We start from the raw sequence: 26117 nt of genomic DNA on the forward strand, positions 1-26117 counted from the left end.
ATAGCGTCTGGCCACATAAGCCCTACAAAGGTCAACAAACCCTGCGAGAAAAATGCGATATTCGGAAAAGTCAAACCGAAAAATCTGAACTTTGAAATCTTTTCTCTCTTCATACATTTTTCCACATTCTCTTCAAAATAAAGGTCACAGACCGATAACCAGGGTCATTCACTGTCTTTATCTTATGTTTTAAATGCCTTGCTTTTTAAAGTCTAACCTTGGCGGTAGATACGCAGGGCGTCAAGCAGTTTGGAGCCGCGCAGCTGCGCCCGGAGCAAACACACATCCAGCTGCATGAGGCCGTTGTCACAGCTTTCTCCATGTACCTCCATCTCCCCAGAACGAGATGAGGGTCCTCCCAGCACCTTCAAATCCCCAGCCGAAGCCTCCGCTTTAGGCAGCAGACAGTGCACAAAGTGCACCCTGGACCGCCGCACTGTGTCTATCAGCGCATCCTACGAGAAAACATACAACACAGTCACATTAAAATTCAAGCCATGTTTCAATTATTGGCTGCTACGTTTTTTTCTGTTTGGCTGAAAAATGGAAGTGGGACCTTTATTTTGATAGTGCTCTATTTTGACAACTCTTTCTAAAGTACAAATTTTTATTTTACAGGTTTACTTGTTCATAAAATTTGTTTTTAAAATTATTTACTTCTAATTTGGTAAATACTATGTGTGATAACTAACCCGAGCAGTCACAAAGTGGATGAAAATCACAGGAGCGAATTTGGTGTCCAAAAGGTTGTTTATTTCGGGCGATGTGCAAATTGTCCAAACAAATAGTTTAAGAGCTTACAACAAAGATTGTTGATTAAAAACACAGTCTAAAACTAGAACTGCTGCATAACACACAGCATCACAATCTCGTTAACAAGCTCTTATTCCGTCCACCCCTCCTTACAACTAGTGGCGGCCATCTTAAATACAAATTTTCCCGCTCTTACTAATTGGAACATACCATGTTTTCTATAAAATAAACTCTTGTTTAACAATATGATTTATACATGAAAGTAAGTAACAAGAGTTAAGTAAATAAATAAAGTAAATAAATACAAACAAGTAAATAAATACAAATAATAGAGGACTAATAAATCAATACATATTTGCCTGAACACTTTCATAAATTAGTTCAAATGAGCGCTTCCCTCAAGTTCGCCACGCCCACTCAGGTATATCAGGAAATACATAATTAACAATGCGTCGGAAACAATAAGAACAAACTAAAAAAGTGAATGAAGACAACTTTAGGGTCTCTACATCACACTATGTAAAATAAATATGCATTTAATTGTAACACTTATCATCTTTAAACTAAATAGGACATCAGCTATCCTGTTCCAAGACATCCCATCGGCCATCAAAAAATGGTTGACTAATTAATTAATGAGGGTAACTAGTTTATCTAGATTTTCTACTTCATATTTTAGTGGCAGTGCTCTAATTAGCATGCTGATTTTTAGCTCTAGGTTCTTTAAAAGCACATTTTAAGAGCCTTGCATTTTCTGTTCCAGTCAAGGAGGTCCATAATAATGTTCCATTCCTTTGCTCTCTGTCTAGCTGTTTTGAATGCATTAGTGTACGGATGCAGTTTTCACATTTGAAGTACTTACCACTTGCAGTTTAATCTGGATGCAGAGGGACTTCTTTTTAACAGCGGCCACACCAGTGGTGAAGGTCTTTCTCATGCTTGTGGCCCTGCGCAGGGCCAACTGTGATCCGCTCTCAAGCCCAGCAATAGAGCCTGATAAAACTGTGGCTCCCCCTGAACGCCCCATAAACAAGCCGCTGATATTCTTCCTGCAGAGAGAAGGACCAGAGTACACACAGAATGAGTTGGATCCTTTAACGCCTCCACAAATAAATTACCGGTATGCAACATTTGAAATAAGCAAAAATATTGCCATTATACATAATCGTATCTCAGCAGTTGCTTTTTCAGTAACAAGCAACATTAGCTTCCCAAACACTGAACATATAGTAAACGTTAATTTGACCAAAACAATTCAGGTAAATACAAAAATATCCCCATTCAGTTTTACTATACACTAATAATAAATGCATTTTTTATTATTTAAATGATAAAAATGTAATAAATAAAAAATATATATTTTTAATATTGCAATAATACTATTGTATTGTATAATACAAAACAGTATTTATGATTTATTATGACTATTATTATTATTAAAGTATAAAATATAAATCAATAAATATTACAATTTCTTGTCTTAATTTCTTCTCTTATAAACATTTAACCATAAATTAATGATTTTCATTGTGTTTTCACATTTAGTTATAAGCAACCCAAACTCACAGCACTCGCAGAGACGGAGTTCGCTAAATGTTTGTACCAGCAGGCAGATATTAGGGTCTTACTTCTGAGAGTCCTGCAGTAAAATGGCTGCATTCTGAGAGGCAGGATTCTGTTTGGCATGGCTCAACCAGCCGCTAGCATCATACTCAACCCAGTCAGTCCCATGGCTGTGACCCAACAAGAAGTGATGTGCCTTCTCACTCTTCAGCAGCAGGGCGGGGCCTGAGGGATGCATTGAGCACAGGAGGTTGCATGATTTTTCATACAAAAACATCTATATGTTATAGTATGTGCATGGGTGGGCATGTGGGAGGAGGTTTACTGTGTTCTGACCTTTGCTTTCTCCTTCCACAGGGCTGTAATATCTGAAGAGTCTCTCCAGTAGAGTATCTTCTGAGCCCCCGGGCTGCAGAGCTTCTTCCTCCATCAGCCACAGCAGGCCCCTTGCCTCATCTGTCCTGGCCAAGGTCCGTACCTGAAACATATGGACATGCAAGAACACTTTGTCAGAACAGGGGTCAGTAATATAAACTGGGGAGCTGGGGACATAACCAATTCAAATCCCGGACGAGCCCCCGATTTAGGTTACGACCCCACTTTTGGGCTAGAGTGTAAATACTTTTTAATGTTTAACCCTGTAAAGCCTGACATATAAATGAACAGTCAGAAAAAATCAAATCTTAGTTTTATAATCAAAGCTTTATAGACTTTAGTGCGGTGGGCAAAACATACAATACAATACAATGATGATTAGATGATGAACAAACATTCCTCAATAGCCATTTTAACATGATTTTTATAATAAATTATGTATCGATAATCAAGTAAAAAGTTAGTCTAGTGTTCATCTTGAAATACTACTATAAGTTATTTTTACGTTTACTTATAAAAATTTGTATAAATTTCACAGCAAACAGGCATCTAGTAGATTGTGTACAACAGGTTTCCAAGCAAAGTTTTGATCATGATAATTGCATAACAAATATTATAAAATAGACTTTATAGAGTAAATGTGAATGTGACCACACTTATGCACACACAACATACAAATAGCATTAACCCATTAAAAAAAGGACCTCTAAACCTTATGAAAGCACTACCAACTCATCACTGCCGCAATTTCTTTTTGAAATTCTTTTCCACTAAGATTCTTCACATGAATCATCAGTGCGAATGACAAGATGTTAGACCCAAAAGCGTATGCTGCACTGTGGCTGTGGCCTACAACAACTCAGTCTCTCTCAAGAACTTTGTTTACTCACAATTCAAGCCCCTTTCATTCATCAATTGTGCATTGTTTAATTTACTTTTCATTTCATATTTCGATAATGACCTCAAACACAACATTAGTCATTACATGAAAGCAATTACTATCCTTTACAGAATAAGAGAGAGGAGGAGAAAACGAGGGGAAAAATGATGAGCTATTAGTCTTGGGCTCCTCATTAAAGGCCTGTATTAAGTAAGAGCTCCAGGGCAGTCAGGCAGGCATTTTTAAACCTGACACTCTGGCTGTCTACTTAAGCAATTAATACCAGTAATGGCTTCTCTCTTGTTCTGCATTACCGCACTGACACTTTGCAGGCTGCTGAATAACTGCGGATGAGACCGGTGCAGAAAAGAACTTACAGCAATTACGCTGGCTTATGAATATGCTCAGAATATGTCTTTTAAATATTACTTTTCACACCGATGAAACCGTCGTCACTATGCCTCAGTACTATTTCCATCAGGCACAGATTGGCTAATTAACTCGTCAGGGTTGTTTTAACGAGTGCTTTCAATTACTTAATTTTTAAATTGCTCATTTGACAATTTATGAATTTCTTTCAAAACTTCAGCAAATTGAAAAGCAGAGAAAAGCTTAAAAGATTACATGACTACACAGGCATTCGTATTTGTATTTCTATTTCAAGTTGCAAATCCTTAATTGGTGATTGTGACCACTGGTGGCATTCAAAACACTTCATAGTGAAACTCAAAGCAGCTTGTCAGAAATAAAAATCACACTCATCGTCTTTGCAATCAATCAAGTATCACTAAACCATTCTAATCTAAAATCCTTTTTTTAAGCCAAGGATGCCCATTTAAATCTATTAATTCAATCATAAAGATGGTACACACACACACACAAATACATACATACATATATGGCCTCATACATGTCTCTGATTCCAATTCGCTTCAGATTTAACCAGGACTACTAAGCATGATCCCGACACATTTTGTAAGAGAAAAAATGTCATAAAAAATGTTTTCATTAAAAGATGCTGAACGTTGTGCCTCAGGAAGAGGGAGGGCACTTCCTACTCAATGCCCACCCACACACATACATACAGAGAAAAAGAACAGCCTCTCCGGTCTCATTAACATCCCAGAAAGTCACGTTCCTGACACGCTACTCCTGCAACGACTGGCTAGATACGACAATATAATAACTTACCACAACAGATAACAACTTTGAGGCTGAGTTCGCACTCAAATGACAAACTAAAGGACACAAAAGTCATCGACTAGAACTTTCAAGCTGTCAAACTGAATTTTCCCCAATGTTGTGAGAGACGAGGGAAAACTTGTTGATTCAAGTCACTGCTGAAACTGAAAAGAACACATTCTCCAGATAAGGCCCCTTTGGGGACAGGCTGGGATGCACTACAAAAACCTGAGGAGGAAAGAAAAGATGAGGGGAGAAAAGAGTTTCTTACCAATGCTTGAGCGGAGGCTTGGTCTATAGCTGATATAGACAGTGATGTACTGGACTCTATGTCATCTAATGCAAGCTCTATGTTTTCCTAAACAGGGATAGAGGGAGTATTAGTCAGCTACGATTTCAAACTGATTTTTGGGTTAAAGGTTTCCATTTTTTTATGTGTCTAATACCATACTTTCTCTTGTTCTTATTTTACAGCCTCGTGGCCAAACAAAAAAAACAAGTAAGAGGCTTAGAATCAGAATCGATCAAAACTCAAGCATGAAAATTGATCATATCAAGACTTTTGATTAAAGGTGCTGTGAGCGATTTGTATGGAACTCCACTCAAACATCACAATGAATTCAGTGTCCTGAAATACCAGGCCTGTCTCTATGACAGCCCCAGGTTCTATGAACTGCCAAAAATATATAAGCGCTGACCAATCAGATCACTTTGAGGAATTTTCTGCCTGTCAGTCATCTTACACGATCACACGGCAGCCCAGCCTGGTAGTTGAAGTTGAATCATTCAGGTTAAACATAATATTGAGAAGTTGTCACTTCTTTTGTCACCATTTAACGGTCTCAATGGAACAAGAATGTCTTTGTAGGGCGGGGTTTTGGAAATGGAGGCGTGTCTAATTATGTGACTAATTCGTTGAGGGAATTTCGAAAAAGCCAAAATTTTTCAAATGCAAACTTTAAAATCACAATTAAATGGAAGTAGCAACAGATTTTTTACTTCTGTATTGTTATGTATACCCACGTGTTAAAGAATATAAAAAAAACAAAAAAAAACATAGGGCTGGGATTTTGGAAAGACTGAGTTATGACACTTTGATTAAACAAAATAAACAACATTAAACGTATGCGAGTACGAAACATATGAATAAATTATTCACAATAAGCTCTAAAACATGCATTTAAAAAAAACGATCTATTTTTATAATAGAATTTTCATTTCATGCCAACTTGAAGTCTGTAGGGAGTTCCAGGACATTGCTTACAGCATCATTATCTCTATGACTGATCTCTGATTGGCTCATGTACTTAGCCTGATTATTGATTTTGTTAACAAGGCAAGCAAGCACATTTGATTATGACAGCTTAGACAAACATGTTAATTCTGCATAATTCAATTTGAGGTTGTAATAAAATCAACATCGCTTTAACTCAGCTCGACACACAGCCCAAATTAATTGAGCCTATAATTTATTTATTTAAAAAAATAATAATAATAATAATTTGATAGTTGTAACGGGGTGGACTGCTGCACCTCCTTGTAGCGTTCTAGCTCCTGTACAAAAGTGCGTTCGTGGAAAAGCGTTTGGAGACGTTCTTGTGTGTAGTTGTGGCACAGCTCCTCAAAGGTGGCTCCACGGCCCCGCTTGGCTAACTTTGGGTTCTGGAATCCCGGTGTGTCCACAATAAGCAGAGAGCACAGGGAATGCTGACTCGACTTCAGTGCTCTAAACCAGCACAAATATACAATAGATATATATTTAATGAAGGTTAGAGTCATCAAACAATACAGGCTTTTTTCTTGTTCACAAATTAAGCTGGGATCTATGGTAGTCATGTATGGTAAGCATACATTAATAAAAATAAAATGAATGTCCTGACCATGAGAGGTAACAAACATTACCGGTTAACAAGTGAGATGACCAGAGTAAAGAGTTCAGAGTAGAGTCCAGAAGCCATGGCCTCCAGACACTCCAGAGCTGTGATCTTTGGAGCTGTGAGACAAAACATCAATTTTAATACCGCCAAAGCCAGCAAACACAATTCCTTTGTATCAGAGGTCTTGTATTATGCAAGATCTTACCCGAGTTGTCTCCTGTCCCAACATCATCTGGTCCGTGGCGGAATGAGGTGGATCTCTGTACGGTTCCTTTTGGATGGTGTTTGAAGATAGAAGATGAGAGCTCTTCTAGGGTGCAACCTAAGAGGTAAGCTGCCTTCTGAGCCCACTCATGACGTGCAAATTGCTTTCGGCCCGCTGCGAGATGCACAGGGACAGCATAAATACCATGTCGAATGAAGCAACACTAATGACTGTGGGGCTCTTATGGTATCTGAGAGAAGTCTTATGCAGTTCTGCTGATTACATCATTTATGTACTGCCATGTTAGCTTTAGAATACAGATTTTTAGTAAAGATCCACTTTTAACCAAATACTAAAAGTTTTGATGAAGAGAAGCAGTGGTTTTCACCTGGTCGATTACAAATTAAAGTAGGCTGCAGCTCATGGACGAAAAAATGCAACTAACTAGGATTATGCATATTTGGAATATCAGTTTTGAAGGGCGGAGAAACTTTTTCCATATATTTTGTTATTCAAATTTGTCATCCAGTCAATCACTGGTATTTTCATGGAAATCCATCTGTTACTTGGTAAAGACTTGCCAAATTAAGCAGATGCCACGGACAGGCTGTGTGACATGTCCTCGTCCTCAAAAAATCATGAAGAAAACTACAAAAGGTAAAAGAAAATACATCCCACAAGAGATTAAATATGGATTCACTTGAAGCAAAGATGATTTTCAAGATTACTGGTTACTGGAAAAATTACAAAACATCAGTGTAAATATTAGTTCTGGGCAATGATTAATCGCATCCAAAATAAACGTTTTTGTGTACATAATGTGTGTGTGTGTATATTTATTAAGTATATATAAATACATACACATGTATGTATATATTTAAGAAAAGTATGTCATGTTAATATATTAAATAGATTTATATATAATATAAATATATACATGTAAATATTTTCAAAATATATACTGTATATATGTGTCTTTATGAAAACATAATACATATACACAGCACACACACATATATTATATAAACAGAAACTTTTATTTTGGATGCAATTAATCGTGATTAAGCTACTAATTAACTAATGTCCAGCACTAGTAAATATGTGTCATGTTATTAATTTTGTATATGGCTAGGCATATAAATCTCATGATTGTTAAACATAAATATCAAATAAAAATCGAATACTATTTGGCTGAATACACTTGAATATAATATTTGATTGTTTTATCAAAAATGGGGGGGGGGGGGGGGGGGGGGTTTGTACAACAAGCTATTTTGGTACCATGTTGTTGATATTCAATGTAATTTTGGACAACCACTGTTGAAAACCACTGACTACATAAAACTCTCACTTTCAGAACTGTCAAAATTGGTCTGATGATGTCTGTGAGTTTTAATGTTTAGACATCACAGAAAACGTGTCAGCTTTTTAAAAGCTTTTGAAAAAGCTTTTCAATTGCTTCCAGCAGATATTGCTCCGACTGACCTCAGATCAAATCACAGAGTCCTATACAAGAAGAGTGACGCGCAAGCTGCAGTGAGGTTGCCGCAACCAGAAGAGGTCGCAGAGAGACACGAAAAACAACGCAGGCCTCTGGTGGAATAGATGAATGCCAAAAATAAACAAGAACTGAGAGCGAACAGGCTTTTTATTTGTGTTTGCGTCTTAACAACAGAAAAGCACGGCAGAAATGAAAAGTCTACAACATGGAGAAACATCAGAGAGCCTGAGCCTTATAAGACAACAAAGTTACGATGCTCCCCTCCTTCACCCGCACATATTCCCACCAAAGTTTTATCTAAGCTTCAAGACTAAGACATGGTTAGAAACCTCTGAAAGAAAAGAAGCCCAGCAGAGAAATGAAAGAAGAAAGGAAGACAATAAGAATGCAAATGGAAACGTCTGGCAACTACGATAACAGCATAAAACCACACACACATACACAAATGAGGTGTTTGCTTGTTGTGCTGATATATAATATTCCTTTACCTTCATCAGCCTCTGCTTTGTAACAGCATGCAACATGCAAGTAGAGAAGAAGAGGTTAGAACATGACAGACATTTTTCAGTATTGTACAAACAAGGAACTAAAAATGCAACCGTTAGCACACAAAATCTTGCATATACACATATTACTGGCTCTTCCATGCATTTTCAGTAAACAATTCCATTGCGTATTAGTTGTATGTAAATTAGTAAATGACCAATACGTGTTTTTCCAATGGCTGGCCAATGAATGGATATAATAGCATATATCAGGACTAGTAATATACTAATTAATTCAGTTTTTTTTTTCTGTGTATTTTTAATTGTAGAAAATGTTCTCCAAAAATATATATATAAAAAAAAGTTATAATATACGTACAGTTTACATTGTGTTTTTAAATTAAATTGTACAGAATACTACTGTTAATAATGTTGCTTTATGCTTAATAAAAGATAAATGGTTTAATACTATTTATGTTGCATAATTGCTTGTGCATATTGGGTTTATTTAAGTTGCTTTGGACTGCTAATTTAATAAATGTAAATTATGTAAGTCTGTAGATACTGCTCGTTGTATTCTTTGGCTAAGTAGTGTACACTACCATTCATTTGGGGGTCTGTAATATTTATCAGTGTTTTTGAAAGAGGTTTGAATTAATGTTTTTGCTGTATTTTTATCAAATCTAAAAGCATAATCTCTTATGCATACCAAGGCTGCGTTTATTTGATCAAAACGGAAATCATTATAAATGTCTTTACTGTCACTTTAATGCTAAATAAAAGTATTTAAAAAATTCTTACTGACCCCAAAGCTGATCGGTAGTATATATCAAACTGCTGTTCTAGAAAAACTATTTGACACTTTTTACAGGTACTTGCCTGTACTAAGAACAACAACAACAGACTTGACCAAGTTAAATACCCAGACAAAACACAAAAAAGCAGAACAACACTGCCCCCTGCTGTACGGACAGTCAGGTACGACTGAGTGACTAAGACATCTTTATAAACATATACTGTCCTGAAGGTAAAATGTGTTGCTAAAAAAGCTTTACCAGTTATGATGTTTGATGTCACATAATGGTAGTCTTTAGTATCAACTCAGGACACTGAAGCAGTATTAGTACCTTCTGTCAGAAATAAGGCGTTCCCACATTTGTCTGAGAGACACAGGGGAGGCATGCAGGTACAGGAAAGAGTACCAGACTGCAGATACTGAGCAATTCAGCGACTGCAGTGATGATATATCAGCAACAAACTACACATTACATGCAATTAAAACAGAACGATGGCCATACTTTCAAATCCAAGCCAAACCTTTCATTACTGGATTATTCTGAAATAATAATTTTATTAGTGCTGTCAAATGATTAATCGCGATTAATCGCATCCAAAATAAAAGTTTTTGTTTACATAATATGCATGTATACTGTGTTTATTTATTATGTATATATAAATACACACATACAGTATATATTTTGATGTATACACATTTATATAATTATATTTTATATTATATATATAAATATATTTAATATATAAACATATTTTCCTTAAATATATACATGCATGTGTTTGTATTTATATATACAGAAATATATACACAGTACGCACTCATATATTATGTAAACAAAAACTTTTATCTTGGATGCAATTAATGCTTTACATACTTTCATCTCGCTTGTGATTCTTTTGATGTTTGAGAGTGTGAGGACCGTCTTCAAGCTCTTACTTTTTGGGATGCGATTAATCGCAATTAATCGTTTGACAGCACTCAATTTTATAGAAATTTAAAAAAGCAATTTTCTATGATGTTATAAGATAAAACATGCACACACACACACACACAATTTGAATATTGCACACACACACACACACACACACACACACAATTTGAATATCCCGGCTATTTCTGAGTTTCCATGACTGTGGACCCTAGAGACAGCATGTAGACAGTACAGTTTGGAGTCTGGTGATTAAAAGATTTATTAATACATCATCCTCTGACTGCATGAGGGGGAAGTGATATCACAGACTGTGAATACTGAGCCATCCATCCTCATTAGAGCTAAAGAAATACACATATCTCTAAACTCCTCAACATCAAACTGTTTCCTGAGCTGCTTGTCTCTCCTCTGTTTGAGCTCAGTAAGCAGACAGTGAGTCGGCCTTAATTAATAAAGTCTGTTTCTGTGCTTGTTAGGCGTTTTAAGCATTTTATCTCATTAAGGCTTTTTTGTTTGGAGCTCTCCAGTTCTGATGTGTAAAGAGAAAGCTGTCAAATGCTTTTGTGAGCTAAATTAGCACGGAGACAGCAGTGTGGGGCTTAAAGGGGAAGACTTGAAATCAAAGCAAGCTATTAAACTTTCTAAATAGGCTTTGCTAAGGGTTTATGCTGGGGTTATTGGTGACTTGAGTTTGCTTGAAAGTAAATCCATGACGCACAACAATGTCTGACTGGGTGAGCGGTGCATTACCTTTCGTGGCCCCTGCAGCTCCAAGGTGGTATATGGCTCCAAGGATGAGCCACAGAGCTTTCTGTTCATCAGAAGAGATGCTCAGCACCTTCATAGCTGCCTGCAGTTTAGTGAACTGTTGTGATGCCTTTTGCTTGTCCTCAGACTGTGTATACACACACAAAAAAGAATATAAGATGGGAATCAAAATAAAATTAAATTAAAAAATTTAAAAATTTGCTGTATTCACTAAAATATTTTTTTATTGATTTTGTCTGCTTGCAAACTCTATCCATTCAAAACTAACCTTAGTTTGAGGCACAATCCCAAAAGCACTCTTCTCTGCAAAGTGGTTAAAATGCAACTCCGTTCTGCAGTGAAATTGAAATACAATCAAGTTATTAAATTATACAGTTATTTTACAGATTTCTTCGATAGTGCAAGCTTTCTGAGAGCAGAAAATTTGGGGTCAAACTAAATAACTGAAAAATTTGCATGCATACAATTATTGTGAGATTACCTAAGTGTGCTGTCTGCTCCAGCCATCATGTAATAAAAAACATTAAAAGTGGACTCAGTCTCTGGTCGTTTCACCACTCTCAGCTTCTCCAGCAGCATGGTCTACATATAAAAGAAAGACAAAACATTACAAACAAACAGAATGAACAAATATAATTATAATATAGGAATTATATCCCTAGCCCATTTTAAAAGGGTAATTTTAAAGTACTGTACTATAAAATTATTAAATTATTAAAACTATCACGATAACATTTTTATTATTTATTGAATTAAACATTATTTTATTAAAAGGGCATTAAAGTTAGCAGGGTGGGTGGATAGATGAAGAATTGCCACTTAACTAGAAGTCATAAAATTAGTACAATGTGCATTTTATATAATTTAGATATGACCCAGTCCTATATAAACAAACCTGGATGGAGGCCGAGGCTACCTGACCAGCCTGGTCAAAGTCCAGCGAGACGATCTGGGAGAAGCGGCTTGCATTATTGTTTATGGAGGTGGCACTGTTTCCAAAGGCCTCTAGGATTGTATAGACCGCTTGCCATTTCTCAGCTGGAGGAGACACACATTAATATTTAAAAAAAGGACTCACTCTTTAACACTAACTGCACTAGAAAACAGGACCCTGCATACAGAGTCCAGCATACGGAGATAACATCAAGGCCTCTTTAATGGTATAGTTAATGAGCACTGTAGTCTTCATTAGGTCATTATTGACCAAGCAGGGGTTGAGCAGGCCTTGATGACGGCTAATTATCAGAGTGCTTTAGTGGGCATCATTAGCACAGCCCTCATCTGTCACCCTCTTCCCAGCGCTCACACTCTCTCCATGCTGTACAAGCCCATTTCCAGTGACCGCAAGACACCCGTCCATTCACCCTTTACCACAGGCTGTTCAAGCTTTTCAAGCACATGGTGACACACTATGCAGCTAAAAATGGGAATGCATAATGACCATATTATATTGGCCAATATTAGCTTGCTTACAAAAGAACAAAAAATAATAATTTATATTATTAAAATCTAATGTTTTTACACCATATTGTAATTTTACAAAATGTATGTAAATTTCAGATTGGAGGTTAAGTTAAGTTGTCAACATTTGCCAAAATTTTGGTGCATCACTAGAATCTAATTTAAAAATGCTAGGAAATTATTATGACTCTTGTTTCTGTACCAGTAAATATCTTTCCAGTGCTGCCGGCAATGGACACCAGGTACTGGACTAAATGCTGGCAGTTTGTGGTCTTGCCACTGCCGCTCTTTCCCAGCAGCACGATGGACTGGTCCTGTCGTGTTGTCAAAAGGTTTCGGTAGGCGGATTGGGCCACTGCATATATATGAGGGGCTGTGTCTTCCCGCCGACAGCCTTTGAACATGTGCATCACCTGAAACGACAGAGAGAAAAAATAAACTTCTATCACATTGACAAACACATTACTTTTCTTTATGCCTCTTGCCCAAGAAAACAAAAGTCTGTGGACAAACTTAATGAAGATCATTGGTGGGAAAACAAAAGCAAGGAGCTTACAGGTCAAACTAATAATCTAAATGTATTACAGTGTGTTTATTTTCTGTACAACAGAAGAGTCAATAATGGAAACCTTAAAGCCTCGAATGTAAACCCATAAACATTCATTTTCCAATGAAGGGAAAATCAATAGCTGGTAATTTGAAAATCTTTCCAGCACAAGTGCAATAACATTTTCGCATCTATCATAGTTTCAGCTTTAGATTGCAGAAAACACTCATCACGGCACATAATCAGCTTGATCCATAATGCAAAATCATTTAATTAGGACCAATGACCGAAAGAAATTCTCTTCTGGATTCTAATTACATTTTATGGGTAGTAATTTATCTTGCATGAAAACCAATAAAACTCATTAGCGACTTTCAGTTGCACATTTCCTATTGCGTTTAACTGATGAAGGGAGAGTTGTAGAAAATATAGTACTCATAATACATTGCATTGCTGCCACAGTGAGTAGCTCCATCTATAATCGCACACTGTCAGAGTATAATGTGCATTTCATGAATTAGGAAGTTCATGAGAGTATTTGTTGCCTGCGGTTTAATGAATATTGCATATTTGGATACTATATAGTAGAGAAGTAGCATATTTGAATGCAAGGAGTGTGAAAGAAAACAAAGGCTCTCACCTTCTCTGAGTACATGGAGGGGGCGCTGGTAGGGTTGATGATCACCATGTTGGGCCCTGCGTATGTGTGGATGAGATTTCCTCCATAGCGCTGGCGCAAGGAATGCATGACACTGGACTCGTTCAGGTAGAGCAGAGCTGCCAAGTCCTCACAGCGGTCAAATGACGGCGGGTTCGCCTGGATTGAAGGATTTAAAATATTAAAGGTCAAAGAATGCAATAAATCTGACAAGTAATTAATGGAAAGAGTTGGAAAAAAAAAAACTTAATGACAAAAAATAGAGTATGGGGTTTTAAACTGATGTGATTTAGCTGTAATAGCCTCAAGACTTCATGCCAAGTCTTTAATGCAATTTAAAACTTGTCAAGCTCAACTCTGGATCCAGCTTAGCAATTCCCTCACTGAACAGATGGTTCCAAAACTTGATCTGAGGTCAGCCTTAACATTATGGAAATCATCAGCTCAGAGCTGCCCTTCACAGGGAGGTACGACTGTGCCAGGCAGGAAGTGAGCTGATAATATTGCCTAGCATATGCCTCATCAAGGCCTTATAGTGCAAACTCTGAAAATTCTATCAGAGACTATTATATTAGACTTCTCAGTGTGTCTATATAAGACAATCTGTCTCTTTTCAAAATTAGGTCAAATTCCACCTGTTTCTCTGTGACCCATATCCTGGCATCATTTTCTCCCACCCTGTGCACGTTACCCAGGGCCCACCTGTGCCTGTCTAACCCTCACTTGGCTCTGGATTCAAGCCAGATAGTAGAAGAGTTCTGCAAATAACCCTGTGCATGAGCCCTGCAGACCTGAAGAATCATTAAAATACAGACAGCTAATCTGCAGTTGAATCCATAGAACCAAAGTGAAAGGAATCATTGTTTTCTGTTGTGATTGTGCAATCTGAACTAAATGTGATGAAATGAGATGAGATGGGATAGTGTATTGCATTTTTTTCTAGTTTATTTCCTGGCTGCACTCAAAAACCAGAACAGCACAAATAGCGTAAACCTTATCATGAACAAAGTGACTCTTATGGGATGTTTCTTCTAATGTATCACACAAAAGCGCTCACAAGCGTGTCTAGTTTAAATCAGTCTGACAAATCATTCACTAAATCTCCGCAGTTAGAATCAGTTAGAATCTTTAACGGACTGAATCATGTCATTTTCAGCTCTAAATGAAGCATGAACTGTTTGTATACTTAAGGGAATAGTTCACCCAAAAATGAAAATTCTGTCAATAATTACTTACTTTCATGTCATTCCAAATCCGTGAGAGCTTTGTTCATCTTTGGAACAAAAAATTAAGATATTCTGATGAAATCCAAGAGCTTTCTGAGCCTGCATATAAAGCAATTCAACTGAAATGTTCAAGGCCCAGAAGTAAGGACATTATTAGAACAGTCCATGTGACATCAGTGGTTCAACCTTAATTTTATGAAGCTACGAGAATAGTTTTTGTACACAAAGAGGAAAAAAAAAAAAAAACCTTTATTCAACAATTTCTTCTCTTCCGTGTTTTGTTGAAATCATAGTTGAACCACTGATGTCACATGGACTATTTTAACAACGTCTAATACCTTTCTGGGTCTTGAACATGGTAGTTGTTTTGCTGTCTGTGCAGGGTCAGAAAGCTCGCAGATTTCATCAAAAATATCTTAATTTCTGTTCCAAATATGAATAAAGATCTTACAGGTTTGGAACGACATGAGGGTGAGTAATTAATGACAGAATTTTCATTTTTGGATTAACTAACCCTTCAAGGTTTGCGAGACTACTCATTATTAAATGGTTGTTCATATAGCAACATGTTATATGTATAATGAAAGCATTAAAGCCACATTCATATGGAAAGCCAATTCTGGTTCTATCCTTTGTCTGTTAATTGGATTTTGAGATGTGGGTGTTGCACATGAACACAAGATTACAGGGGCAAGCTTTAAGTGGACTAAATGAATGGAGAAGTCCAGCATTTCACCAGAGACAAGTGACCAGAAGGTTCAGTTATATCAATGATTAAACATTCTGAGGTCAAAAATGTTCTAAAAATTAAACATATACGAATTGTTCAAAATATCATCTAGCATTAATTTAGAAAATAGAATTTTTCATTTTGACTATGAACAAAATCTCTTATTTGTGCATACTGAAACGCACATAATCAGCCTGGACAACTGACCTTCTCTATGTCATCCTCGTCCACATCCAGTACTGTCCCATCATGCTCCAGTTTGATTTTTACTTTCCCCTCTGGTAGACTGCCAGCCTCTGTCTTCACCACAGTGGCTGTAAAGAACACCAGAGAACACTGTGAATATTTTTATTTCTGATTGTACACAACATCATTCTGGAAACAAAATTAAAACAGACTTCTAAAATTCTAGTGCCATTAAAGCGGTCCTTACTGTAATAGTAATGAAACGCGTATTAAGTTACAAATGGCATTAAATCAAAATCGACCCCATTTCTTTTCTTAATAAATGTCCCTTGTGTTATTGTGTGCGAAACATCGGTGCACAATATTCTAAGGGAGAAAATGTTTCCATAATCTTTCATCAAAATGCAATAACGTTCTCCACCTCTGAAATGACTTTCTCTTCCACTCTAGCTCAATATTCTATTTTCGCATAGGAATATGTAAAATTATGGAAGTTAAATGAGAAAAAAAATGCCATTTCCTGTTGTTTCCAATTTAAAAATAATACTGAGTTCATTTTCATGGCTTTCGTACTAACCCAGAGAGAATCCATCCTTGTGGACCAGCCACACTTTCTCCGAACCATACCATGCTTGCTCTGCAGCTATCTGCTCCTCTGTTTTCACCTGTGAAGGAGAGACACATCAGTCAAACTCATTATTTATGGCTTTACAGGCCTTTTGAACAGGAACATCACTGATACGCTTCAAATCCACTCCATGCATTTGTCCACACTTATCACAGAGAGACTGTTATCATTTAATGACACAAACATGGTCTTTTTACCCTGATCTGAGACCTCTGCTGGCAGAATAACAATTAGAGTACAAAGAGCTCCTAGATGAGTCCAAAAAAAAAAATACTTTCCCAATGTCTACAGTGGGAAATGAGCTTAAAATGCTGTGGGCTGTCATGCAAGATGGGAAGAGTTTAAAGGCAGGTGTAGATGTAGCCAACTCAGGTGTCAAATGATGGATGGGGTCAGATTACAAGCCTGATGTTCTGGTTGTCTGGGCATGTCTGATTCCACTGCACTCATGCTTGACCTACACACACTGGTCTGAACATGAACTCTACTGCTGTGAATGCCTGACAGTGAGAGATAGTATATCAGTGGTCCATTGATTCTGTTCCAGTTCACAAGCTTCTCTACTCTGGTGTTTGGTTAGTATACCATGTTATTATTGTAGATATGCTGGTACACTCTACAAGTACAGTGGCACATGATGTGAAGGAAGGGTAGAAAACACTACAGCACAGTTAATAACAATCCAATGCTAATTAAATGTTAGATGAACCCAGATTGTCCGTTTTGCTATCTCTGAGTGTTTCTCTCAATCACGGCTCTACGGCTGGGGTGTTGTCGATGAAATGGGATGGGTGCGAGCACAACACTCCACAACACAACACAAGGGCAAGTTTGACACGTCAGGTCAAGGGTGAGATAATGCAGGTGAACTACGGTACACAGAAAGCAGACCTTAGGATGGGCGGCAGCGGCATGGTCTGCCTTTAGGATTGCCACGGGATCCTCCTCCACCTGTCCCTGTGAGACGGCAGGTCAGCATGAGGGGGCAAGAGCAGCGTTAGACATCATAACACGTTATAACGTGCATCTCTCAAACACAGTCATTCATCAGTTTAATAGCCTGCCTCAGCTCGACACACAGAGCATCTAATGCATCCTGTGAATAAAAAGGGTTATTGATCATGTGATATGTCAGCGTAAGGCACTATGGTCACCCTTCGGGAAATAAACATTTAGCAGGGAGAATCTCATGAAACCGGTCAAGAGCAGGTCATATTTAACAAGTCAAGGTTATATCTAATAAAAAAGACAATATTTAAATTTGTATTACTTTTAATGATTATGTATATTATGTACAAATATTTTTTATTTCCTTGGTCAAACATGGCAGACATTTTTCAAGAGATTTTCCCATGTTTTTACAGCTTTATTTTTGTTAAAATTCCACATGGTGTATGTGACTATTTTAAATTAAATATATAAACATATCTGAACATAACACGATTTATGCTAACAATAGCATGGTTAACACAGAAAGGTGATACAAGGATATATAAAGACACTATGTCATATGAGGTATGCATAAATGAGGTAATGTTCAGAGCTTGAAGCATGAGGAGACAACATATTCATAAATCAAAATCTTCACCAATTAGAGAGCATATCCACTGCTATTTATAAGCTGATCAGTGGGGCAGCAGAAGCAAATTCATTCTCACACTGAAGGTTTCATGCAGTTACATCTAACCCTGAGTCACCATGCACTGCATCAACACTGGTTTAAAATAATCACTCATACACAAAAAACAAGCAGGTAATCCTTCCATCAAAGATATGATATAACCAAATCAAATTCAGTAAGCTAAACTGACAACACGTCTTAATAAAAATGTAAGCATCTATTGTAGGTTGATAACACAAGCACAAAAGCATATATAGCCATGTATGAGGGTGGGGGTGGGTTAGAAAGAGGAACAGAGAGCTTACACTCCAACAGGCCACACGAGCGCACACTCCGGCCAAGCCATGGAGGGGCACAGTGGGGGAAGAGCCGTCCCCAGAGGGGCCCTGTACCTGAGACGACGCAGAGGCACTGGCCACAGGTTCCAGCTAGACCAGCCAGCCAAACAATCACAGCCACAGAGACAGCGGTGGATGAGAGAGAGAGGTAGAGATGAGACATGTATCCACAGATGAAAGGACAGCAGGTACATGGAGGTAAGATGGGCATGCCTGAACCAATGAAAAACTGTTTGCTAGATAATAAAGTTGCACTGCAGCACATAGCAAAAGGTGAAAGAGCATGAGATGGTGATATTGGAAGGACAAAAATGGACTATAAAAACAGACACATGGGGATTAAGAGACTTATAAAAAGAAGAGTTTTGAAGCATGGAAGCTGGTTGGTCATGAGCTGGTTTAAGCTGGTCCTGAGCTGGTTATGAGCTGGTCCTCGTTATGAGCTCCTGGTCCAGGAGCTAGCTGCTTAGGACCAGCACATGACCAGCTTAAACCAGCTCATAACCAACTTATAACCAGCTCAGGACCAGCTTAAACCTGCTCAAACCAGCTGCCACGCTCCATATGCTGTTTTTTCCACAAGGCAGACATCAGAGCAGAAGGTTGAGCTAAGAGGGGAAAACACCTATTTGTTGGTCTTGTAGCAGAGCAGCCCATAATACAGAATACAATACAAGCCCTATTCCAAAATCAAGTGAGTTGCCTTTTGTATACTCTCTACATAGGCAGCTACCCTCTAAGGCAGCTTCCTAAAAAATACAAAGCCTGTTTTTGAATTATTGAATTGTGAAGCTAACAATATGCTACATTAACAAACATAGCATAAATAAAACTGTGTAAAATAAGCTTTAAATAAGACTTTTATCATTTTTATGAGAAAAAAAACATTTCTGAATGTTTTTCCAGGAGTAACATTAGGTATATCAGAGTTTCTCTCAAACTGGCTGCCATTTTGAAACTTTTCCCCCTTTGTTTTGTTTAAAAGGGATCAGAAAACATTAGGGGGAAACACAAATCAATAAGTCATTTTAGTTTATTTTTGTCTTAGTCTAGCTTGTTAAAAACTTTGCCTAAAGCTATTTTTAAGAGATTTCTGGAACTGCCTTCACAGTGTCTAGGTAGGCAGGTTCACTAGAGTTTGGAATAAAGCCATAAATTACTTATAAAGAGACCGAGGTCATAACCATTAGATATGAAGGCACTATGTAGTCACTCTGCTCACAATAATGTCCTTAAAATCCCTTGTCCTCAATAACAATGTAGTGTATTAAACTATTTCCCCATGAGTATTCAGTCAGCATAAGTGCTGTCAAGCTTTAAAGTGGCTAATTTATAGGTCTACAGCCAGTGCAGTCAGAGCCATGTAAAACAGTCTGGATAAAGCACATTTTAGCATCAGAGAGACAGTGAGTGAGTCAGATGAGGAAGCAGAAATGAAGACAGAAGGAAGAGGAGGAATGGACAGGCATTACAGGTGCAGCGAAGATCCTCTCCAGCCGTCTCTGTGCTTCTTCTGTGGGACTCAGTGGCGGACTCTCCTATAGGTCAGACCACCAAGAAGAGGTGAGTCTAACTCAGACTATGCACGTAGCTTTGTTATAGAGTAATGTTATGTAGTAGCCAACATCAATTTATTCAAAAGATTAAATTGTAAAAGCTCTACACAGAACTTGACTGAAAGCAAAGTCACGGGTGTTTTTGTTAGCCATGCTACATTCCTTTCCTGCAGAGCTGAGCAGGCATATCATCTAACTGCAGCAGAGTGTGATCTTATTAAACACACACACACACACAAACCTTTTTGGACAAGATTGGTAGAGAGGGTTTAGAAATGCTCCCAGGAGAAGGTCTCCCTGCTTGACTTGGTGGCATACGTACGGCCGTCTTCACCTTCAAATATTATGTCCAAACCACACACACAAAGTCACAAACGTATTGTTTAAGGGACTGAAGTTAGTAACCATGCAACCAATTACAAATTAGTTTGTTCTGATCTGAAATACTAGAACCAAACGACTCCAAATTAAGCATCCAGCATTCACTACACTATGCTTTTTGCGACACATAACCAGTATTCAATCCATAAAGTCTACTTTCCATGATCTTATAAAAGTGTCCACGCAGATGTATGTTGCTCCTAATCTTGTCTAATCAAAACTAGTAAATGTTTCCGTGGGTCTATGAGGTGGCTTAGTTTACTAACGGTCTTTAACTCCACCATCTGCAAGATCTGCACACTAAAGTTGGTTTTCCAGTAGCAACATTCAGGAACCACAAATCGTGGGCTGATCTGGGCCGTGTTTCCCAAAAGCATCATAAGCTTAAGTTGATCGTAGCTCCATTGGTGGCAATGGGTCTACGATGTACTGTACTTCGGCTTACGATGCTTTAGGGAAACGCAGCTCTGTTAAATACAAAGAGACTAGAAAGGCAACTCAGAGACAGAGTTAGATGCCTAAGAGAAGGGTCCTGTCAAACAACCAAAAGCCCAATTCATCAACACTTCCAAAGAGCTACAAATCACTACATGCTACAGACTACATACAGACTATAAAGTGGATCATCTTCGTACTAGTGGTACACACCATTCACATTAGTGCACTCCTCACACAGTTAAGTGAAGTACAGTAATCCATGCAGCCAAGTAATCAGTGTGATCAATACCTCTGGTTTCTTCATAGGCATCAGTTTATTGGTGGGAATGAACCCTGATGGAGGGGCAAATGGATCTGTTTTGGGGACTGGGGGGTTAAGGGTGTTGGATTTACCAGGAGCGGTTGGAGCAGAGGAAGCAGCTGCTTTAGGAACAGCAGGTGTAGAACTGGGGATAATAGGCAATGCTTTGGGATATGGAATAGGAGCTGAAGGTGGAGAAACAATAGGAGCTGTTGGAACAAATCCAGCAGGAGTCACAGGAGAAGGTTTTGGAGCAGGAATAAAGCCTGCTGGAGGGGAAAGAGTAGATGGTTTCGAGGTGGGGACAAATCCTAAGGGTTTCGTTGTAGGAACAAATCCAGACGGGGGAGAGAGTGGGTTGGGTTTTGGGGTTGGGATGAATCCTGCTGGTGGTGAAGCAGGAGACTTAGGAGTCGTGAAAGTAGCAGCAGATGCTGCAGTCTGTGCCTCTTGTTTTGGAGTCTGGGAGGCCTCTACTTTCGACACAGTTTTATCTTGTGCTGGTCCAGAAATTTCTTTCTCTTGAGATTTCTCTATACGTTTCACATCCTCTTTTTCAGGAGGCTCATCCTTACGGATGCGTGGACGAGGTTCCCTGGTCCTGCCTCGTGTCATCAAACTAGTCAGTCCAGCAGAGATATCATCTCTTTCCTCCTTCTTTATGGAATCATGTTTGAAAGAGAACACAGGCATCTTTATAACTTTTGGAACAGATGCTGGTTCAGGTTTCGGGGGTTCTAAAGCTGGTTTAGGTGGTTCTGGGGACATGGCTGCAGGGGTTGTTGCCGTGTCTTCTTCAGCAGGAACTACCTTCCTAACCACTCTGCGTATCACCTTTACCACCTTCTTACGGGTCCCACCCTGCAAGTCCTCTGTGAGCTCTGGTTGACTAGCACTAGCAGTAGTCTTAACACTGCCATTGAGGGTACCATTAATTTTGCTTTCTCCATTCTGTAAAGGTTCAGGACTCAGGGGAGCTTGGGGAGGCTCGGGGCTTTTGAAGCGCTCCGGCATCTTGGGCACTTCAGAGAACTTTCTGATTGCCATCTTGTCTCTGTTGGGTGAGGGGCTTTTGACTCGCCTAAATTGAGGTTGGGACTGGATGTCTGTGGGTGTGACCCGAACAGGCTGAGGACTTTTGGCACGCAGCAGGCCTCTGCCGGGCTCCAGGCTGGGCACTGACTGGGAGCGGCTACTCAGGCTGCCATCGCTGTCAGACTACTCACCCAGCAGGTACGGTAGATGTAGAAAAGTCAGTGAGGAAAGATCAATGAAAAGAACTTTAAATTACACATCTCAAAACACTGGTGTTTTCAATTATTTCCTCAACCAGCACATCATGCAATGTTGTATTCTTTATGTTGGTTCCTATGCACATATTCCTGCTTCATATACTTTTCTATGACAGGCCACTCAGTAAAAATATCTCAGAACTTTTTTTTAGGAAATTAAATCTATTCACATGGCTGCCTTTCAATTGTAAATGGCTACCAAACACAAACTAGGTGAAAGGGAAGTAGATTAGAATACTGGTTTCTGTTGACATATTATACAGAAGTTTGTATGCATGAGAGAAGAGAGATAGCAGAGGAGGTGAACTATCGCATAAATACACTTCAGTGACTTTTGCACTTAAAAAGGTCTGCATGGAGCGCCTCTCCAAGCATGCGTTTGTACACTCAGACTGAAAGTACAACCCTACCACGCTGTCTCTTCACTCCTACACACATATCCAGTAGATTCTGTCAGAGGATTATGAGATATACCATATAAACAATGTCTATCTGTCAGCAGGTTTTGCACATAGCTCACTGATGCCTAAGTTTTTTAAACTCAAAATAAACACCCTGCTTTTTACCGAAATCTTGGCTCTTTAAATTGTAACAAAGGCCTATTATTAAAAGAGAACGCAAATTATAGATTCAGGCTGTTGTACAAAAAAATCTTGCTGAGATACTGAGTCAAAACTTTGATTAATATTTGCTTTACTGATATTTGTTTATTTAGGCTCTTGATTTAACCACCAACCTACAGCTCAGACAAAGCACAGCTGGTGGTGTGCAACAGCTGCACGTCAATCAATAGAGCAAAAAAGAATCAAACAAACTGTCTCCGTCTTCAAGCCAAGATAACACCACTTAGAGGCAAATTACCATGTAGCAGGTGTAAAAGTGAGAAATCAATGGTCCATGTGTGTTAAATAAAAGAGGTTTTCATAAATCTACCAGGAAATAATTGGCTATTCTTAAAATACTCATTCTCAAAGTGGTATACTGTTGAAGCAGCCACTGAAACAAGCTTCCTTTGACAGCAATACTGCATCCTGTGTCAAAACACGTGAACTTGGAGCTAGCATCATATTATTCTGCAAATAATAACTGAAAATATCTAATTAGATACGTGTAACTAAGGACAAATAGACAGAGTGCTTTTCAATTTGCAATTCCTCTCTTCTCTGTGAGCAGTAATACTTCATTTGTTAGTACGCAGAATATCTGGGCACTTACATTGCTATTTGAACTCTTGGGTATTGGCTTGTTCTCCTCTTTGATCTATAAAGGTCCATGTAAAAAGGTCATTAGCATTTGATTTAGGACAATAAGTCTATGCTGAGGTTATTATGCATATGTATCCAACACATTTCATGCAGGGCATTTTAAAGACCAAGTTACGCAGAAAAATATTCCATTTTGAAACCTAATAAGGCACCAATTTACACTGCCATTTCTAATTATACATTTTAAGCAGTAGCATCAGTTTACAGCTGGGTTCAAGGCAAGCCAGTGGCAGCTTTTCAAAATTGTAATCAAAAAAGCTATGGCAGAAAGCTGGCGAACTACACTCTCCCATGACGCTGAATCACACTGGTCATATTCACACTGTGATTTGTGTTTTCCATCTGTCCAGAACACATTCACACATGCCCTAACCAGAGGCTGTTAGCAGCTGTGCGTTCATGAACCGTGCACACGGCACCCTGGTGCATTGCTACAGATAGGTGTAAAAGTGAAAGCATTGATGCATTTTCATGCACACCATCTAGCTGATGTCACACAGTGCAGAAAGATGAGAATGGAGAATGGAACGTCACTTTCCTTTTGCTCCCAGAAGGAAAAGCGTGATGAGAATGCCATGCTGGCAACGCTGCTGTCATGGGCTGGGCCGGGTAAGGGTTTGATGAGGGAGGGAGGGCGGGATGAAAAGATGAGTGACAGATGAAGGGACCAGCAGACAAGAGGCTGGCACAATGGATGCTGGTCTTCACAGTTATGTTACGTGAGGTCACAAACTTCAAGTAAATAAGACCCACAATGCTGGAAAGAAGAGGAGGTTCTTGGCTCTGTTGGGTAGAAAGAAATTATTAAACAGTGGGATTTGCTCCAAGTTGCACATTAAGGGAATTTATTTCATCAAGACAATAAAAAAGGATCCAAAAATTAAGCCAATTCTGAACTCTCTGACACTCTATATTACAACAAGAGACATGTGACAGACGGAGGGAGGGTCAATTGTGCTCATTGTACAGCTGCAGTCTGATATAACTGAAGGCAATATAAAACAAAACTATATCGTGAGTCTAGTTCCCTCTTAAAGGAACATTACACCCAATATATCTATACATTTATCTATATAGATAGATAAATAGATTCTTTCAAAGATAGATATAGATAGAAGATAGATAGATTTTTTTTAGATAGTTACTTTTGTGTTCCACAAGCTGGAACGACATAAGTGAAAATTTCCTTTAAAAAAGGACAGAGAGCTTTTGTTAGTAAACACAAAGTAGTTTCACCTTATTATCACACTACTACATTGTCCAGCATCAGCTGCATGGATTATTCTGGGATCCCCACACTAGACCTGTCTGGTGTGGCTGCAGTCCTCTCCTTTACCCCCGTATCTAGATCCCCACCCTGAACTCCCCTAAAGCACCTAACGCCACCAGTGACCCTTCGCCAGGCCTTCCAGCCAACAGACACACTGCAGCTATATAAAGTTACCCATGGCATGCTTATCTGTTAACAGAGCTCTGTCATACTGACAGCACAGGCTTTTTATAAGAGCTACCACATAGGCTTTAAGCAGCCCACGTTACTGTAACAAAACCAGTGACAAACAGATAACTTAACAAAAAGGAACAAAAATATTAGTGCTGTAAAACAATTAATTGCGATTAATCACATCCAAAAGTTTTTGTCTACATGATATATGAGTGTGTAACGTGTATATTATATATATATATATATATATATATATATATATATATATACACACACACACAAAGACATGCATGTATATAAGTAAAACATGTTTATATGTTAAATATGTTTTTATATATTATAAAATATAATATAAATATATAAATGTATATACATGTAAATATTTTCAAAATATATACTGCATGTATGTATTTATATATATATATACATAATAAATAAACAGTACATATACACATTATGTAAACAAAAACTTTTTTTGGATGCGATTAATCATGATAAAAAATATTGACATCAAATATGACAGTAATTATGTAGCATACTGTCGTAAAAAGCAGAAAACAAAGGATTCACATTCCCTGAAATATCATATTCTAAAATATTCTAATAATAATAAGAATAATAATAACATCAATAATAATAATAGCAATATTTCAATATATAAAAATCACAGAAATACTGATAATGGCTAAATTTGTATATTTACCAGCTATAATCACTGCAAACCCAAAA

General features: G+C 38.1%; 2 protein-coding genes across 4 annotated transcripts in view; both read right to left on the minus strand.

Moving 5' to 3' along the window:
* LOC306851097 (unconventional myosin-XVIIIa-like) overlaps nucleotides 1-26117 on the minus strand; it is a 120335-nt gene that overhangs the window by 50436 nt on the left and 43782 nt on the right. For all 3 annotated transcript variants that reach the window (XM_079387170.1, XM_079387169.1, XM_079387168.1), the window contains exons 2-17: nucleotides 16702-16789; nucleotides 16146-16252; nucleotides 13965-14141; nucleotides 12980-13190; nucleotides 12212-12354; nucleotides 11798-11898; nucleotides 11585-11648; nucleotides 11299-11443; nucleotides 6836-7009; nucleotides 6656-6746; nucleotides 6287-6479; nucleotides 5025-5111; nucleotides 2653-2794; nucleotides 2382-2541; nucleotides 1616-1802; nucleotides 218-455 (exon numbers count right to left, since the gene is read on the minus strand). In XM_079387170.1, the coding sequence (XP_079243296.1) occupies nucleotides 218-455; nucleotides 1616-1802; nucleotides 2382-2541; nucleotides 2653-2794; nucleotides 5025-5111; nucleotides 6287-6479; nucleotides 6656-6746; nucleotides 6836-7009; nucleotides 11299-11443; nucleotides 11585-11648; nucleotides 11798-11898; nucleotides 12212-12354; nucleotides 12980-13190; nucleotides 13965-14141; nucleotides 16146-16252; nucleotides 16702-16789 (2308 nt within the window). The remainder of the gene's footprint in view (nucleotides 1-217; nucleotides 456-1615; nucleotides 1803-2381; nucleotides 2542-2652; nucleotides 2795-5024; nucleotides 5112-6286; nucleotides 6480-6655; nucleotides 6747-6835; nucleotides 7010-11298; nucleotides 11444-11584; nucleotides 11649-11797; nucleotides 11899-12211; nucleotides 12355-12979; nucleotides 13191-13964; nucleotides 14142-16145; nucleotides 16253-16701; nucleotides 16790-26117) is intronic.
* Nucleotides 16808-24373, minus strand: LOC306851222 (uncharacterized protein; the record flags this gene model as incomplete). Its single annotated transcript, XM_079387385.1, has 6 exons — nucleotides 16808-16897; nucleotides 17644-17709; nucleotides 18679-18801; nucleotides 20184-20249; nucleotides 21376-22605; nucleotides 24308-24373. 6 exons carry the CDS (start codon nucleotides 24371-24373, stop codon nucleotides 16808-16810), a joined length of 1641 nt encoding a protein of 546 aa, XP_079243511.1.

The sequence above is a fragment of the Barbus barbus genome (assembly GCF_936440315.1).
Source record: "Barbus barbus genome assembly, chromosome: 31".
Taxonomy (NCBI): Eukaryota; Metazoa; Chordata; class Actinopteri; order Cypriniformes; family Cyprinidae; genus Barbus; species Barbus barbus.